Below are 16,178 nucleotides of genomic sequence, written 5' to 3'. Positions count from 1 at the left end.
CTTCCTTTTTCTTACTGCAAGAAACTTCCTCAGCACATGAGATTTTAATGTGTTATATTTACAATGAACAAGGTGTACAAATGTACACATTTTGTTGTTGCTTTGTGCCTTCAAGTCATTTCTGACTTATGGCTGCCTCAAGGTGAACTTATCATGAGATTTTCTTGGCAAGATTTGTTCAGAAAAGGTGTGTCAATGCCTTCCCCTGAGACTGAGACTGAGAGCATGTGACTTGTCCATGGTCGCCCAATAGGTTTCATGGCTGCAATAGGAATCAAACCTAGTCCAACACTCAAGCCATTACACCATGCTTTAATGTGCTACATTTAACCCAGAATGTGGATTCAGATAATACCTTCATGGGGAAGCCTGGTGGTCTGCAGAAGGAACTGATTTAGCCTATTATGTTCCTGTCAGCAAACTCATAATCCAATTTAAACCTGATTGATCATTGGAGTGGGGAAGTGGCCAAGGCGGTTTACATGCCAATTCCTGAATTCTCCTCCTCTGGATAGAGAACTGTTCTTTGTACATTTGATAAAACTGTGATATACCTATGTACTGATTCATTCATCCTAGCTGCATTCCTGTTCCACCATTGTAAGACTGCTTGTTTTTCACAGGATATAAATTTGTGAGCCACATTTATGGACGGAATCCTATTGTTATTCCGAATTAGAGCAGACCCCTTGAATCAGTGTGATATACCTATGTACTGGTTCATCATTCAACCAAAGGATTCAGTGGATCTCAATCTAGTTGGGATTAACCAATAAGATTCAGTCCATAGTGTCCCATATTTATAGTCAGGTTCCTGTGATTCAGATAATCTGGTCTGAGGACAGACAAATACATTAATTGAAAAGAATGTAGCTATGCTGTAAGGCAGAAAAAGGTTAAAGTCTGGAAGGCCAGCATGCTGATCCTTTAAGAGGCTGCTTCTGGGTGAAGGTTGGTTAGGTGAGTGGTAAAAAAAGGGAAAATCTAGCAACCCTTAGCAACAAATTGCCTGGATTTGGGATGGTTTATGTTAGCTACCAATTGTTCTTTGGATGTCACTTGCTTTTAGACTCTGAACTGCATAGCATGTATGCTTCAGAGGAGGGGGCCTCTTTGTTGGCCTCTGTGCATGGAGACTGAGGGTAGATCACCACATGATGGTGGAAAACTCAGAGGCTATTTAAGCCTGTCACACACATCCCACTCTCTTTCTGGTGAATTCCAGTTAATGAATGGTGGCTATGCTCTCCATGAGGGATTTCAGTTAGTGCATGGGTTCAGCATGCTACGTTTTTTAAAAAATTGCCATTAGACATTCTTTTATTTCTGTTTAAGAAATTTCGGGGTTGAGGTGTCAGATGTTGACATCTGGCCCTCAGTTGGACCCACACCAGGTTGCTCCCCCCATTCTTTGGTCAGTTTGCGTCTTCCCAGGCCTTACATGGGTTAAATGAGATATAGATAAATAAAATGGCCCTTGTTTAATCCAACTAACTGTATCTGGTCATAGTTACTCAACAATAGCAGGTGAGCAGATGGAGTAAAATAGCATTATATTTCCTTTAACTGCAGTGGCCCCAGGGAGTCAGTATCTGATCCAAAGTTTAATGGCTCCTGACCTAGTATATTTTGTGAAGATTTTAAAAGCACCATTTATACATTGACAAGTGATTTTTTTTTCTGTGCTTGTAGGTGTCTTGACACTAGAATTACTAGGAAAAACCATATTTATTGCTTGTCAGGTAGCATAATTTGCACCCTTCTTGGAGAGGGATAACAATTTTGTTAGTATTGTTTAGGCTGAGTTCACATTTCTGTCAGTGTGCAGAAGAGCTGAAGGTTTAATTTAATCTTTATCAGACATCTTATCTCTCTTGTTTGTTGCATGTTTTCAGATAGATTTTTCTTCCTTTAAAAGCCTTTTAGTGATCCCACCCCCAGCTTCTCTTCCATCATGTAAAGATTAGTAATAGCAGCCACCAGCCATATCCATGAAAGGAACAAAAGTATCTGCAATGTGTCCTTTATTCAATAGAAAAGAATTCATATTGCAGCAGTATTTACTTTATTGCAATGGGATATTGAAGCCCCAATGTTATCTTTAAAACAGTGGGTCTGTGCCTTGGCTGACAAACTTATTTCAAATACATTTACATTTTATATTTGACCTTCCTTATTTTTTCACACATCAGTTCCTTTCTTCATTTGAATCTTCTTTTTACCTCTACAATGTGTCTATTTCAGTCTGTTGTGGGATTCTTCTTCAAGGATGAAAGGATTTAATTAAGGATAGTTCACATTCTTGAAATACAGAGTGGCATCCTAGTAACCTAGACTGCATTTGCACTACAGAAATAATCCAGTTTGACACCACTTTAACTGCCATGCCTCAGTGCTATGGAATTCTGGGAACTGTAGTTTGTAGGGACACCAGAGCAAAACACTGTTATTGTCAGAAGTTGTTATAATCCCTAAAGGCCCTCTGCAGAAACATGGATGAGATTACTTTTCAATTTGAACTGCTGTGCTGCTTGTATTACTACAAGATTTAGATGGTGAAGTGCAGGGGGGGAGGGTTCAAATCCCATAGAGATAATGCAACTAAAGGCCTGAAGGCACTATCAAGTGCCATTTGTAGTATTTCCAAAATTATTTAACTTTACAATTCTGTTACAAGGAACAAAATGGAAAATATTATAATTTTTATAATATTATAATGTTAAGTTAAAATATGATTTAATTCACTATTCATAAATTTGCTGACAATTAGTTACTGGTGATTATTGCCTCTTACTTCAATGCCTGGGGTCCTTGAGCATGTTGATATATTTGCAGTAACTTATTGGCCATTACATTCCTAGAATGCTAAGCTAGACTGTGTTGCATTGTAGTGTTTGTTTATTTATTTATTTATTTATTTATTTATTTTGTTGAAGGCACTTGCAAATAAACCTGATATTTTATGTACTTGCAATTCAAAATGTCATTTCAGCATATTAATTCATTCTCCCATCTCCCATCTTAATACATACTTTTCCAATGACCTTGACAATAAGACATCTTTCTTACCATCTCTCCAAATCCTTTGTTCTAAAGACTTATTGCACTGTCGATCTACTCAAGACATTCAATCTGTTTCTGAAAGGTGACTTAATTACCTTACTGCCAGACAAATAGCAAACTCTTCTTTGGGTTAGAAAGAGTGGCAGAAGCACAGGGAACTTCCATAATACTTAGTTGATGATTAATAGAAGGTTGCTTTTCAAGAGCCTCAAAATAATTTTTTTAAGTGATTTACTTGTAGCACTATTGTAATTAAAATGGCCTCCTGAGCTTCTGTTCTGTGTTTTTATTTATCCTCTGAAGTTAGCCATCATATATTGTTGTAGCTTTATATGGCATTTTAATTTGTATATTAAATGATATGCATACCTGAAAGTAAGGGTTGAGTAACTTATCCCCTTCATGTTGTTGGATAACAGATTACAGGAGCCCCAACTATGTTAAATAATGCTGGAAGTTGTAGCCAACAAGATGTAGCAGGCTGCAACATTCTGCAGCACTTCATTGCAGCAAAGAAAAGATTGCTTCTAGCACCTAAATAACTAGTCAGCCCTCCATATCCATGGATTCAAGCATCCACAGTTTGAAGATATTAAAAAAATATAGAAATTCTCAAAAGCAAACCTTGATTTTTCTCTGAAGATGCCAGGCACAGATGCAGGTGAAACACAAGGAATAAACTCTTCCAGAACATGGCCACATAGCCCGAAAAACCAACAAAAAATGTAAAAAGCCTTTGACTTCAGAAAACCTGATTTTGCCATTTTATGCAAGGGACACCATCTTACTGTGCCATTAGCTTTAATGAGACTTGAGTATCCATGGATTTTGGTATCCATGGAGGTCTTGGAATTAAATCCCAGTGGATACCAAAGGCACACTGTATTGTACATATATAGTATTTTTGTAAAGGAGAAACTGCTTTACAAGCTGCAGTTTAAGCCATGAAGCATATGGGAGCTTAACCCCTTGTTTGCCATATTTTGTGAAAATAGGTGTTATGTTGTTACTTATAACACACTTTGCATGGGACATCTTAAGGCTGGTGCTGGCCCTGACTATGAGTTAGACCATATAATTAGAGGCAACAAGCACAGTGTAGTAGTTTGAATATTGGACTAGGACACTAGGAGACCAGGGTTCAAATCTCTGCTTGGACATGGATACCCACTGGGTGACCATAGGCAAGTCACACTCTCTCTGTCTCTGAAGAAAACAATGGCTAATCCCATCTGAATAAATTAAGCCAAGAAAACCACTTCAAATATAGTGAATACATTTAGTTTTGGTCATGACTTTCTGTACGTCTGTAAACTTTGCAGATTAAAAAAATTGGTCCAGAAATGATGTGATATGATACATCTCCTTAACCCTCTGGTCTTGAGGTAGAGGGGAGCCATCTGTGATCCTCTCTTAAGTTTATTAGTTGAAGAGCAGGACATAAACGTAACAGCTAAATATATAAGAAAACTAATGGTTTATCTGTTGGGGGGGGGGGGGTTGTAGAACAAAGGTCAAAAGTTGGTTGCTACAATGGTTTTATTTGATCTAGCTTGGCATAGTAGTTTGAATGTTGGACTACAACTCTGGAGACCAGGGTTCAATTCCTAGCTCATCTATGAAACCTGCTGGGTGACCTTGGGCAAGTCACATGTTCTCAGCCTCAGTGATGGCAATAGAAAATCTCCTTGGAACAAATCTTACCAAAAAAACCCCATGATGTGTTCACCTTAGGGTCATCATAAATTGGAAAATGACTTGAAGACACACAACATGCATAGTTTTCCAACTTTTGGTCCCCTAAAACACCAAGACTTAGCAGCAGCATGCTGCCATCCATTCTAGTGGATTGTAAAAAAATCTCAGCTCAAAAATAAAGTGCTTTCATGCATGCATGCATGCATAAATAAATAAATAAATAAATAAATAAATAAATATCTTATTATTAAAAATCTTTGATTTTAAGTCCATCAAAATATAATTGAAACATTAACATACAATGGACAATTCTCTATGGTAATCAACTTCTCTGTATTTTATTCTAGTTTGGTACATATCCCATAGAAGATCTTTTCAATGATTTTCAAGATGGACGAAGGCTCCTGGAGCTTCTGGAAGGTCTTACAGGGCAAAAACTTGTATGTATATGCATGCCCTGCATGGCACAGATATTTCAGCAAACACATTCATGTTTACATGTTGTTGTTCTAATTGTATACGACTTCAAAAGTAGAGAAATCATACTTTAAAATTCATGTTCCTGGACTTTGACCCTCAATATTTCTGTCTTGAAATGCCTTGAATTTGTACTAATTATAAGAACAAGAGTAAAAACTATAGGCCTATGTATGTTACAGAGCAGACCAAATCCAATATTATATGATAAGTTTAAACATTTATAATGTGCCCTATAGAAACCTGTTGAATTTCAGATATGATGTAGATATGATGTTTTTTTTTTTATTTGAACATGTGCATTGTACAGTGCTGGGAGGGGAAAATGCAGCAAATCAGAAAGCGTTATAGTGAATACTCAGTAATAGATTTATGTTGTCTGGTCTATAGTCTAGGAATGTAAGTCTGTATATTTTGTCGTCACATGGAGGGATAAATAATTTCTGTAGTTTCTCTTGCTGTTGGGCAAAAATATAAGACTGTCTGCATAGTTTTCAGGTATTATTTGGGTACTTTGAAGTGTCTTTCACAGAATTCTTTTGTGTGGAAATACACACAGTTTCCTGTGAAAACCATGCTTTTTGTCCAAAATACATTTTCTCAATGTGCATTTCTTTCAAAAGTATTCCTGAAAGATGTCTTGAAATGCAAATGCTGTTCTTTTTCCTCTTACTACCATTTTCTGAATACTGTGATAAATTTGCTCACTGAGGAAAAGTTAGCAAATATTATTTGTATCCATATCGTAGTCTGTACAGAATTTAGGAGAAAATATAGCATGACACATCTCTGAGTGTATTGGTTGCATTTCAGAAAATAGATGAGAAAATTTGGATAGCCAAACTGTGGAAAGAAAATCATTACACAAGAATTTTTGAAATTTCAAATTAGAATGTTTTTTTCTCTCTGCCTTTTGATAAACTCAATGTGTTAACATAAATACCTGCACTTGAAATTAACAGTGAGTTCTCATCATGGTCACTTGCTAATTTACCTACCTGTCCATGATTTTTTAAAACGTCATTAGTTCTTGATCCTTTTATTCCTTCAAACATTTGTCCCTGAAAAACAACAAGAAAAAAGATACATGTACCTCACATAGAAAATTATAGGAAGGATCATTTTGATGACACTGACCAATGCAACTTGCAGTTTACACCAGTGTTTCTATATATTCATCAAAAGAATATTGGGTAGTCTTTCTCATTTCCTTCAAAACTTTCAAATACAAAAAAATCTAAATTAAATTGTGGAAACCTTTTTTTTCCATCCATGGTAACTGACATTTAAAATAAAATGTCACCATTGCAGCTCCCTTGTTGCAGTAGCTTCACAGTCTGCTAGTCCATTTCTAGCACAATTCAGACCTCAAAAGCCCTCTGCAGCTTAGGTCCAGGCTGTCAGACTATATCCCCCATATGAGCCTTCTCATGCCTAAAGATCGTCAGGAGAGGCCATTCTTCCAGTATCACCACTGTCTTGGTGCCTTCTTCTAGGCTCTGGAATTCTCTTCTTAGGGAGGGTAGAATGACCTTCTTCCAATCAGTTATTCCAGCAGGCTTTTGAGAAGTGAAAGTTTTAAAAGAAAGTGATTTTTAAGAGGATGCTGTTCTGTTTCACTGTTATAACCATACTTTTTTATATTAAAAAAAATTAAATCATCTGAACTGTTATGTTTTAATTGCTAAAATTGTTGGTACATTTATGTTCTAACTGTGTTATGTTTTAAATTTGTAAGCCTATTTTTTAAAAAAGTGGAGTATAAATGGCAATGATGATGTGGTGGTGAAGATTATATCAGTGCAACCAAATCTACACTAGAATTATTAACTGAAACTTCTTGCAACACAGTCTTTTGTTTTATTTTACTTATTTTGCATTTATTTTACTTATTTTGCACTTTTGAACTTTCTTAGATGGGAATGCAGATAAAATTGTTCATATGATTCACACTCCTAGAAAGATTTCCATGTAGAATATAGTATGTGCTAGATGCCATGGTAACAATCTTAAATCAGTCTGTGGAAAGAAGCATCAATCACATTAAAAGCAACTTGAATTTCTGTGAGTGTTGCCCTCACTCAATATGGTCACTGAAAAATGCCATAGAGAAATATATTGCTGATATCAGAATTGCCTTTTTTTGTACTCTAGGTTTTTCTTTACCATTAGAAATACAGTCCTATCACCAAGACAGATGTTTTTAATATTAATACAGAGTATTTTCTAATTTTTCATCAATTCTAATCAGTATGTGTGTGTGTATTTAGGGGAAAGAAAAGGGCTCCACAAGAGTTCATGCCTTGAACAATGTCAATAAAGCACTACAAGTCCTACAGAAAAACAATGTAAGTAATAAATTGCATGGGTTCATGCAATTTTCAGAATGTTTGAAAAGCATGGTTATGAAATATGCTTCACAATAAATAAGATCAGTAACAGCCTCTTGGAACGTGGTTGACTAAAGTACAAGGCCTGCATTTGTCATGGGTACAATAAGCTTTGGTTGCCATCTGCCAAATTATTCCCCCCTCCTTTTTTTTTTCTTTTTGAATTTCAGGCATACATTGATTACAATTACCCCCATCCCTATTTACAACAAAGTTCAGTGGCAGTAACCATGTGCCTAGTAAAATCAATGACAGTTTATCCTCTGTCGTTCCACAACTATAGATAGGTTGATGGTGGACCTCCTATAAAGAACTCGATTGGTACTATAATTAATAAATGGGGAGCAGAGTTCCTTAAAAGTTTCCTTGTTCATTTTCCCTCTATTTAGCGAACTAGCAGAGGTTATTTTTTCTGCCCAAACAACTCGCCTATCTAGTTAGTTAGTTAGTCTGTCTAACTACTTCTTAATTGATAGACCCTCTGCTGATTTTCATTCCCAAATATCTCAGCTCAAGTGACACCTAATATTATAGATATTGTTGTGTGGTAGATCTGTATTATCTACATCTGGTAAAATCAACTGCCATTCAAGACCATAATATAATATCTTGCTGCTCTTTCATATTTAATAATTTAGTGAGATGTACATAATAATAATAATAATAATAAAATACTTATTTCTAGCCCGCCTTTCCAATGATCAAGGCGGGTTACATACACATGCCAGTACAGCATACCAATACAATATAAGACATAATAAAAACAGCAAAAACTTTACATTAAAAATTGCAGTAGCAATTACAAATTACAAAATCTAGCTAGCTCGAAATACTACAACAAAAACAGTAAGAGAGGGGAGGGCTACATCGGGGAGAGCTAGGGAAAAGCCTGTTGAAACAGGTAAGTTTTTAACTCCTTCTTGAACTGGTCAAGAGAGGTGGCTGAGCGGAGCTCACCAGGAAGCGAGTTCCAGAGCTTTGGGGTTGAGATAGAGAAGGCCCTCTGTGTTGTCGTGGCATATTTTGAGTCTGGAACTCTCAAGAGTTGCTTCCTGGTCAATCTGAGAGCGCAGGGCGGATTATATGGAGAGAGGCGGTCCTCCAAGTACCCTGTGCTCAAGCCATTTAGGGCTTTATAGGTAATAACCAACACCTTGTATTGCGCCCAGAAGCAAATAGGCAGCCAGTGTAGATCTTTAAGTACCGGTGTTATATGACTGGCCCTGGAAGCTCCAGTGACCAGTCTTGCTGCCATATTCTGAACCAGTTGCAGCTTCCGAGTTTGGTACAAGGGTTGCCCCATGTAGAGCGCATTACAGAAATCCAAACGAGAGGTTACCAGAGCATGTACCACTGTTTCAAAGTCCCCCCGGCCCAGGAAGGGTCGCAGCTGGCGTATCAACCGAAGTTGATAACAGGTGCTCCTGACCGTTGCATCCACCTGAGATGTAAGGTGGAGTGACGAGTCCAGAAACACCCCCAAACTGCGAACGGTGTCCTTCAAGGGGAGCGTGACCCCGTTCAGGACAGGTGGACAAACATCCAATCCCGGGCTGAGGGAGCCTATCACAAGCACTTCTGTTTTCTCTGGATTCAAACTGAGTCTGTTTTCCCTCATCCAGCCCATTACCGAGTCCAGACAGGCATCTAGAGGAGAGATGCCATCCCTGGTCACTGCATCAGTCGGAGACACAGAGAAACATATTTGAGTGTCATCAGCATACTGATAACACCGCACCCCGTGTCTCCGGATGCTCTCTCCCAGAGGTTTCATGTAAATGTTGAATAGCATGGGAGACAGAATGGCTCCTTGAGGGGCACCCAATGTAAGGGCCCTCTTATCGGAGCACACGTCTCCCAGCTGCACCATCTGGAATCTACCCGAGAGGTAGGAATGGAACCACTGGAATGCAGTGCCCCCGATTCCCAACTCCCTCAGGCGTTCCAGAAGGATACCATGGTCAATGGTATCGAAAGCCGCTGAGATGTCCAAGAGCACCAACAGGGACACGCTACCCCTGTTGATGCCCAGACCAAGATCATCGACCAAGGCGACCATGGCAGTCTCAACTCCATAGCCCGCCCGAAACCCGGTTTGAAATGGGTCCAGATAATCAGTGTCATCCAACATCGATTGAAGCTGGATTGCAATTGCCCTCTCGATCACCTTCCCCAAGAAAGGCAATAGCGAAACAGGCCGATAATTATTATGCATCAGGGTGTCAAGGGAGGGCTTTTTGATCAGCGGTTTTACAATGGCCAATTTTAAGCTGGATGGAAATTGCCCATCCCTGAGTGACGTATTAATTATTCGGTGTAACATGGTTGTTACAACTGCTCCCCCCTGAGCCGCTAGCCACGAGGGACAGGGATCGAGAGAGCAAGTTGTCTTCCTAACACTTCTAAGGATCTTGTCCACATCCTCTGTATTTACAGGCTCAAAATGATCCAGTACAATTGAGTCCACGGAAGCTCTGGAGACCTCTACTCTGGTTTCTGACCCAATAATGGCATCGAGATCAGCTCTTATCCAAGAGGTTTTATCCGTGAAGAAGTTGTTAAATTGGTCGCAGCAGGCTTTGGATGGTTCCAAAATAGGGTTCAGGGAGGAGGGGAGCTGAGTAAGCTCCCTCACTACCCTGAACAGCTCTGCTGGACACGACTCCGCGGACGCGATACGCGCAGCATAGAATGAATTCTTTGCTGTGTCTATCGCCACTCCATAGTCCTCCAAAAGAGAAGCCAGGAGTGCCTTGTCGGCTAAGTTCTGGTGTCTCCGCCATTTACGCTCTAGTCGTCGCAGGACCCGCTTCCTTGCCCGGAGATCTTCCGTGTACCAGGGCTGCTTTTTGGAAGCAGGCCTGAGAGGATGCTTGGGAGCAATACTGTGTATAGCCCTGGAGAGATCAGTGTCCCAGATGGTGGTCAGGGCATCAACAGAATCGTCGTCACATCCAACCATATATCCCTCTAGGGCTTCTTGGAACCTTTTGGGTTCCATCAGCCTTCGAGGGTGGACCATTCTAATAGGTCCGCCACCCCCGGGAGGGATCTAGGTAGAAGCCTTGATTTTAGCCTCCACCAGGAAATGGTCCGTCCATGACAAGGCGGAAATATTTGTTACTTCCGCCCACGGACTTTCCATGTCCGAACAAAAGACCATATCAAGCGTATTACCAGCAGAATGTGTCGAACCCATGATCAGTTGAGACAGGCCCATGGCAGTCATGGTATCCATGAACTCCCGAGCAGCACCGGATGGACTATGGCTGGCCACGAAGGGGATGTTGAGGTCCCCCAGAACAAGAAGTCTAGGGGACTCCAACAACAGCTCCGAGACCAGCTGTGTCAGCTCGGCCAGGGAGTCTGTTAGCGCACGGGGTGGCCGGTAGACCAACAGAATCCCCAAACTGTCTCTGGCCTTTAGGGTCAGGTAAATACACTCGATATAGGAGGTTTGCCGAACATGGTTCCTGGTTAAAGGTAGGATGTTCTTATGAATCAAGGCAACTCCCCCCCCCCCCGCCCACCTAACCTGGTCTGGTCCTTAACTGAGAAGCCGGCAGGGAGGGCCTGTGCCCACACAGCTTCTCCTCCAGGCTCAAGCCAGGTCTCAGTAATGCAAACCAGGTCGCAGTTCTTGTCTTCTAACAGATCATATATTATGTGAGTCTTGTTTTTCACAGACCTGGCATTGCACAGGAGCAGAGACAAGGTTTGTGGTACGGTTGGATTGACCCTCAGGCCTCTTTGGTTAGAAGTGTGGAAGGAAGGAGAGATAGATATTACATATTGATCTCGCCTTCTCCTGTAACGCCTTTCCACTCTCCTACCGCCATACCTCCCCCTGCCCCACACTACTCCAGTAGAAGCCCCGCTCATACCAACCACCGCCTCCTCCCCAACCAGAGTATTTCCCCTATCCATAACCTCCCCCCTCCCTCACTGTACAAAGCAGCAGCAGAGGAACAACACAACAGTCGCCCTCCACTGCTGTAACGCTAGCAAGGGACTCGCTTCTCATGCCTCCCCACCGGTACTGTGCAAGTGCGCAGTTGCACATTTGTGAAGATGGAAAGTCTGAAGGCGGCTTCCCTGGTGCGCAGTTGCGCAGGTTTCCAGCCAAACCCAGGGAGCCACCCGGCAAACAGCAGCAGCAACCACAGCAGTGGCAGCAACAGTCCTTTGGAGGCAAAACGGAGGCAGGACGGGGGAGGAGACCAGGCAGGCTGTCTTTGAACGTGTCGCTGCCACCGACACGTCCCCTCTCCCCGCCTTCCCCCAGGTGTTTCGAGGCCCTCCACAGTCCTGGCTTGCTTGCTGGAGCGCTGAAGATGGAAAGTCCGAAGGCGGCTTCCTTGGGTTGGTGCGCAGTTGCGCAGGTTTCCAGCCAAACCCAGGGAGCCACCCGGCAAACAGCAGCAGCAACCACAGCAGCAGCAGCAACAATCCTTTGGAGGCAAAACAGAGCCTCTTATTGGTAAGAGCAGAGATGTTCCTAGTAATGAATATTCAGGCTTTATTTTAGCCTGTCTGTTCAGGCCCTCTTGATAGTCAAAACTTGACTCTTATATCTTCTCTAAGGCTGGGATAAATATAACACACACCAAATGCATCTTCATCTTCCCTGGCTACTACCTTAGCTTTTATTCCCCACCCCACTGCTCAATCTCCAGTGACTGATCAGCTGCACAGTTGCCCTTAGTCATCACTGGCAGCACAACAGCTGACAGAAGCAGAAGAGAATGATAGCCCTAGCAATGGCCAATAGCCATTTTAACTTCTTGGTGCTTCTAGTGTATTACTGTTACATACCAGAAAATCATCTGAAATATAAGTGCATCTCGATCCAAGAATGATTTTTTTTCTTATAAAAATATTGGGCAAATGAAACAGGTTAGGATTCTTTGTATAGTGTCTTCCCAAGTCTAGGACAGATATGTTTTCCTTAGCTCTCATGTTTGAAGGTTGTTCAAATAAACTTATGACCAGTTTTATTTCTCACTGCATGCTTCCTTATCTTATTACTTGTGGATTGATGATAGACATGAAATATCTAAGAAACCTGTAGGAGGGTAGAAATATGATAAAGAGAGGTTTATTGTACTCACTGGTGCTGAAGTGATTTGCTTTCTAAGTGTATTACTTTCTCCTCCTTACACTCTTTTTCCTGTGAACTTATCATTACTGCATGTTTGTCTAAGAAAATGTACACTGTGAACAATATGTGATTGCAGGTGTGGGAACGTCAGTATACCAAAAGTTATTATCTTACAAAAGCATTTCATTGGCAAATGGAGCATATTTAATTATGTAAACATAAGTTTCTTATGTAGAATAATGTTGTATCTTTACTAACTGTACCTTGTATTGTTTACTTTCTGTTAGATAATTATTTGTCCCATTTATTAAATGTACTCTAGATGTTTACTTGATGTTTAAAGCTAAATGGTTGATTAATATGCACACCAAACAACACAGTTTGATATATTTATAAAACTAGTTGGTTTTTAACTGGTGTAATTATTTTTATTCAACAGTTGTCTCTTTTGCTCATTGCTGTGGAAATGTGAACTCATTTACTTCTATCATAATATGTTTATTGTTCTGAAAAATACTGGCAGTTTTTAAAAAATCAATTTTTAGTTAACATTTTGTTTTGCTTTGTTTTGATAGGTAGATCTGGTGAATATTGGCTGCACAGATATTGTGGATGGAAATCATAAACTGACCCTTGGATTGATCTGGAGTATAATTCTCCACTGGCAGGTTAGAGTCTGTATTTTGCTGAACTTTTGAAGCATGTGTCCCTAAGAACCAAAGAACAATAGCATAACTATGCCATTTTTAAAAGTAGTAAGAAAAGGAAAATATAATATTTCCTATTGCATAAATGCAGTGCATATTTTTCAAACAAAATGAATGATGTTTTTGCTAACAAACATTGTAAAAATTTCAGCATGATTTTCAGACAGTTTTTGCAGAACCCTCCCCCCAATACTTGAAAACACTGAAAATATTTCCAGAAGCACTCCATAATCCTCCGCAATTCCAAAAAAACCTCCTTTTTCCTCTGTTGTCTCTCTCACAATGGTAGTAAGAAGTGATCTGATGTCACTTCTGTTACCCTTTTGAGAGAGACTGCAGAGGCTAATGGGGGTATTCTGGCTGACTGTGGTGTGCGATAGTCCTGCTGAGGGCTTGGGGGGATTGCCTCTGCTCCCAACACATTTGCCCACTGATGCACTAGGTCAAGAGTGGGAAGACTCAACTTTTATCATTCTTCACCATCAGCTATTCTCGTTATAACTGCTAGGCATGTAGTAGGCTGAATGATTCACACCCATGTCTTAGACCAAGTGATAAGGTCACCTCAGGTAGTTGATTTGAGCCTCAAGGAAATGCGGCAGAACATTTTAGCACATTTTATTATTATATTTACTGCCACTGAATAGGATGTTTGTGGAATTATCTGCCTTAACTGCCAATTTAGAGGCAAAACAGGCCACCCCAAAAGGCTGGTTCTGCACCACCTCTTTGAGCACTGGATAGGAGCCACGGCAACCACACATTGTGGCCCCAATGCCCAATCCACTCTTTTGGGGGTAGAAAAAAGATGTCTTTCCACTACAGCAGCAGCGGCTCTTCTGCATTTCTGCAGCACGATGCCTGTAAATGCAGTGCCACAGAAATGCCATGATGCCACCCACTTTATGGTCAATGGGATGGCGTGACACCGGCTTGGGAGTGGTGTCAAGGCATGCATTATGTGTATGCCAAGCCCCTATGCCACCCCAAAGCCAGCGTTTCATGCTGGTCTGTTTTCCCAGATATTTAGAATGATCTTGGGTACTTATACCCCTTTACTTAGCAGAGGTATTTCTCATTCTGCCTCAAGGAGCAAAAGGTCTTCAGCTCTCTAAGGTATCTGGCTCATTTGATACAAAATATAGGAAAATAAAATATAAAAATACACAAATGCTCTCTGTCTTGCTCTCCTTCCATTATATGATGAACTTTTGAATATAGCACTCTACACTATAGTGGTAACTAATATTTTCTACCAACATATTTACATCCTTTTGTAGGCTGAATTTCAACATCCATTTCCATGAACAGAATGTTTTGGGTCATACAAGGAGAGCTTTTTGTCCAGCAGTAGGAATTGGGAAGGAGGATGACTTCGCTTCATGTAGCAACACTTCATGTATTGTTCCAGAGGTTCCACCAACTCTCAGAAGCAGTTATTTGGAGGACAAAAAGGGGTTGCTCTCCTGCCATTTCTGCCAAAGGGAGCTATTAATGCTATTAACTATATCCCTTATCTATTAATTAAATACAGATTAAGTATTAAAACTATCAAATTAGTATTTAAATCTTCCATCAAGCATGACATATAGGTCTATTTTCTTTTATAGTATTTCAGGGAAATTTTCAGAGGATAGCATTGTCCTATTTGGCAACCAAAAATAAATGTTAATAGCAATCCACTGGTTTGATTAACCACAGTGCTCCTTTCTTTTGCACATTGCAGTAATGAAGGAAGGAGGAAGAGCAGCAATTCTTTCTCATTTGTATTAAAACCTTGTTTTACCAGACAAATAATGTCCCTTCTGCATCCTTCCATGTGTATTTTATGATGTCGCATATGCTGAATATCCTGTGCTGAAGTGAGAAGAAAAAAAAAAGACAGGGCTTGACTAGTAGGAAGGAAATGAGTTGTCCTCGATAAATCAGCTGAGCTACTGGTGAAATTCTGTCTTCTAACACAGGTCAAAGATGTAATGAAAAACATCATGGCTGGTCTGCAGCAGACAAACAGTGAAAAGATCTTGCTGAGCTGGGTTCGTCAATCAACTCAGAACTATCCACAGGTCAATGTTATTAATTTCACCAATAGCTGGTCTGATGGCTTGGCTTTCAATGCACTTATCCACAGCCACAGGTAAGAAATGTGTTTTAAAAATTCAGTAGCAAAGTGGAGTTTGTTTACATGTTGTTGTATATTTCATCCAGGATAAAATGATTTTTTTTGTCCAGCAAGCAAAAAATGGAGTGAGGAGAAGCAAGCCATCTCCTGTTGTTCATTTCCAGCTATTGCTAACCAGATTTTATACTGCCTATAAATAATACAGATGTTACATGCTAATACAGCCAATAATCACTGACAGATCATTCTAATCATGAGAACAGATCTCTTCACGCCTTGTCAAGTGTTCATTTATTGTATGGATGGAGGGATGAGCTCTCTAGTTGCACCACTGCACTCCTGACTTGTCTGAATCTAACACTGACCAATATTCCTGATCATTAGGAGCTCTGTCATTTGACTAAACATATCCACAGCATCCTTGAAGTCATCTCCATCAACAGAGGAAGATCAGAGCAGGAGAGGCCACTGTGAACATTCTTTGCTTCCTTGATTCTAACAGTAAAGGCCTTCTTTGGAAAATGCTTGTCACGTACATGAAACCCTTATTACTCATAAATTTGCAGAGGGTTTTGTGTTGTTTTTTTTAAATGTAACTAAAATTGTGGCAATCTCTGCAT

At 40.2% G+C, this 16,178-nt stretch overlaps 1 protein-coding gene across 8 annotated transcripts in view; it reads left to right on the top strand.

Annotated features, from left to right (window-relative positions):
* Positions 1 to 16,178, top strand: part of LOC149319486 (dystrophin-like) — a 1,434,671-nt gene that overhangs the window by 495,718 nt on the left and 922,775 nt on the right. For all 8 annotated transcript variants that reach the window (XM_089511816.1, XM_089511819.1, XM_089511811.1 and 5 more), the window contains exons 3-6: positions 5,109 to 5,201; positions 7,509 to 7,586; positions 13,305 to 13,397; positions 15,401 to 15,573. In XM_089511816.1, the coding sequence (XP_089367942.1) occupies positions 5,109 to 5,201; positions 7,509 to 7,586; positions 13,305 to 13,397; positions 15,401 to 15,573 (437 nt within the window). The remainder of the gene's footprint in view (positions 1 to 5,108; positions 5,202 to 7,508; positions 7,587 to 13,304; positions 13,398 to 15,400; positions 15,574 to 16,178) is intronic.

The sequence above is a fragment of the Sceloporus occidentalis genome, unplaced genomic scaffold, assembly GCF_023333645.1.
Source record: "Sceloporus occidentalis isolate IW3139 unplaced genomic scaffold, rSceOcc1.0.p SCAF_2, whole genome shotgun sequence".
Taxonomy (NCBI): Eukaryota; Metazoa; Chordata; class Lepidosauria; order Squamata; family Phrynosomatidae; genus Sceloporus; species Sceloporus occidentalis.
The sequence above is the reverse complement of the archived record's forward strand: the minus strand, read 5'-3'. Positions and strand labels throughout refer to the sequence as shown.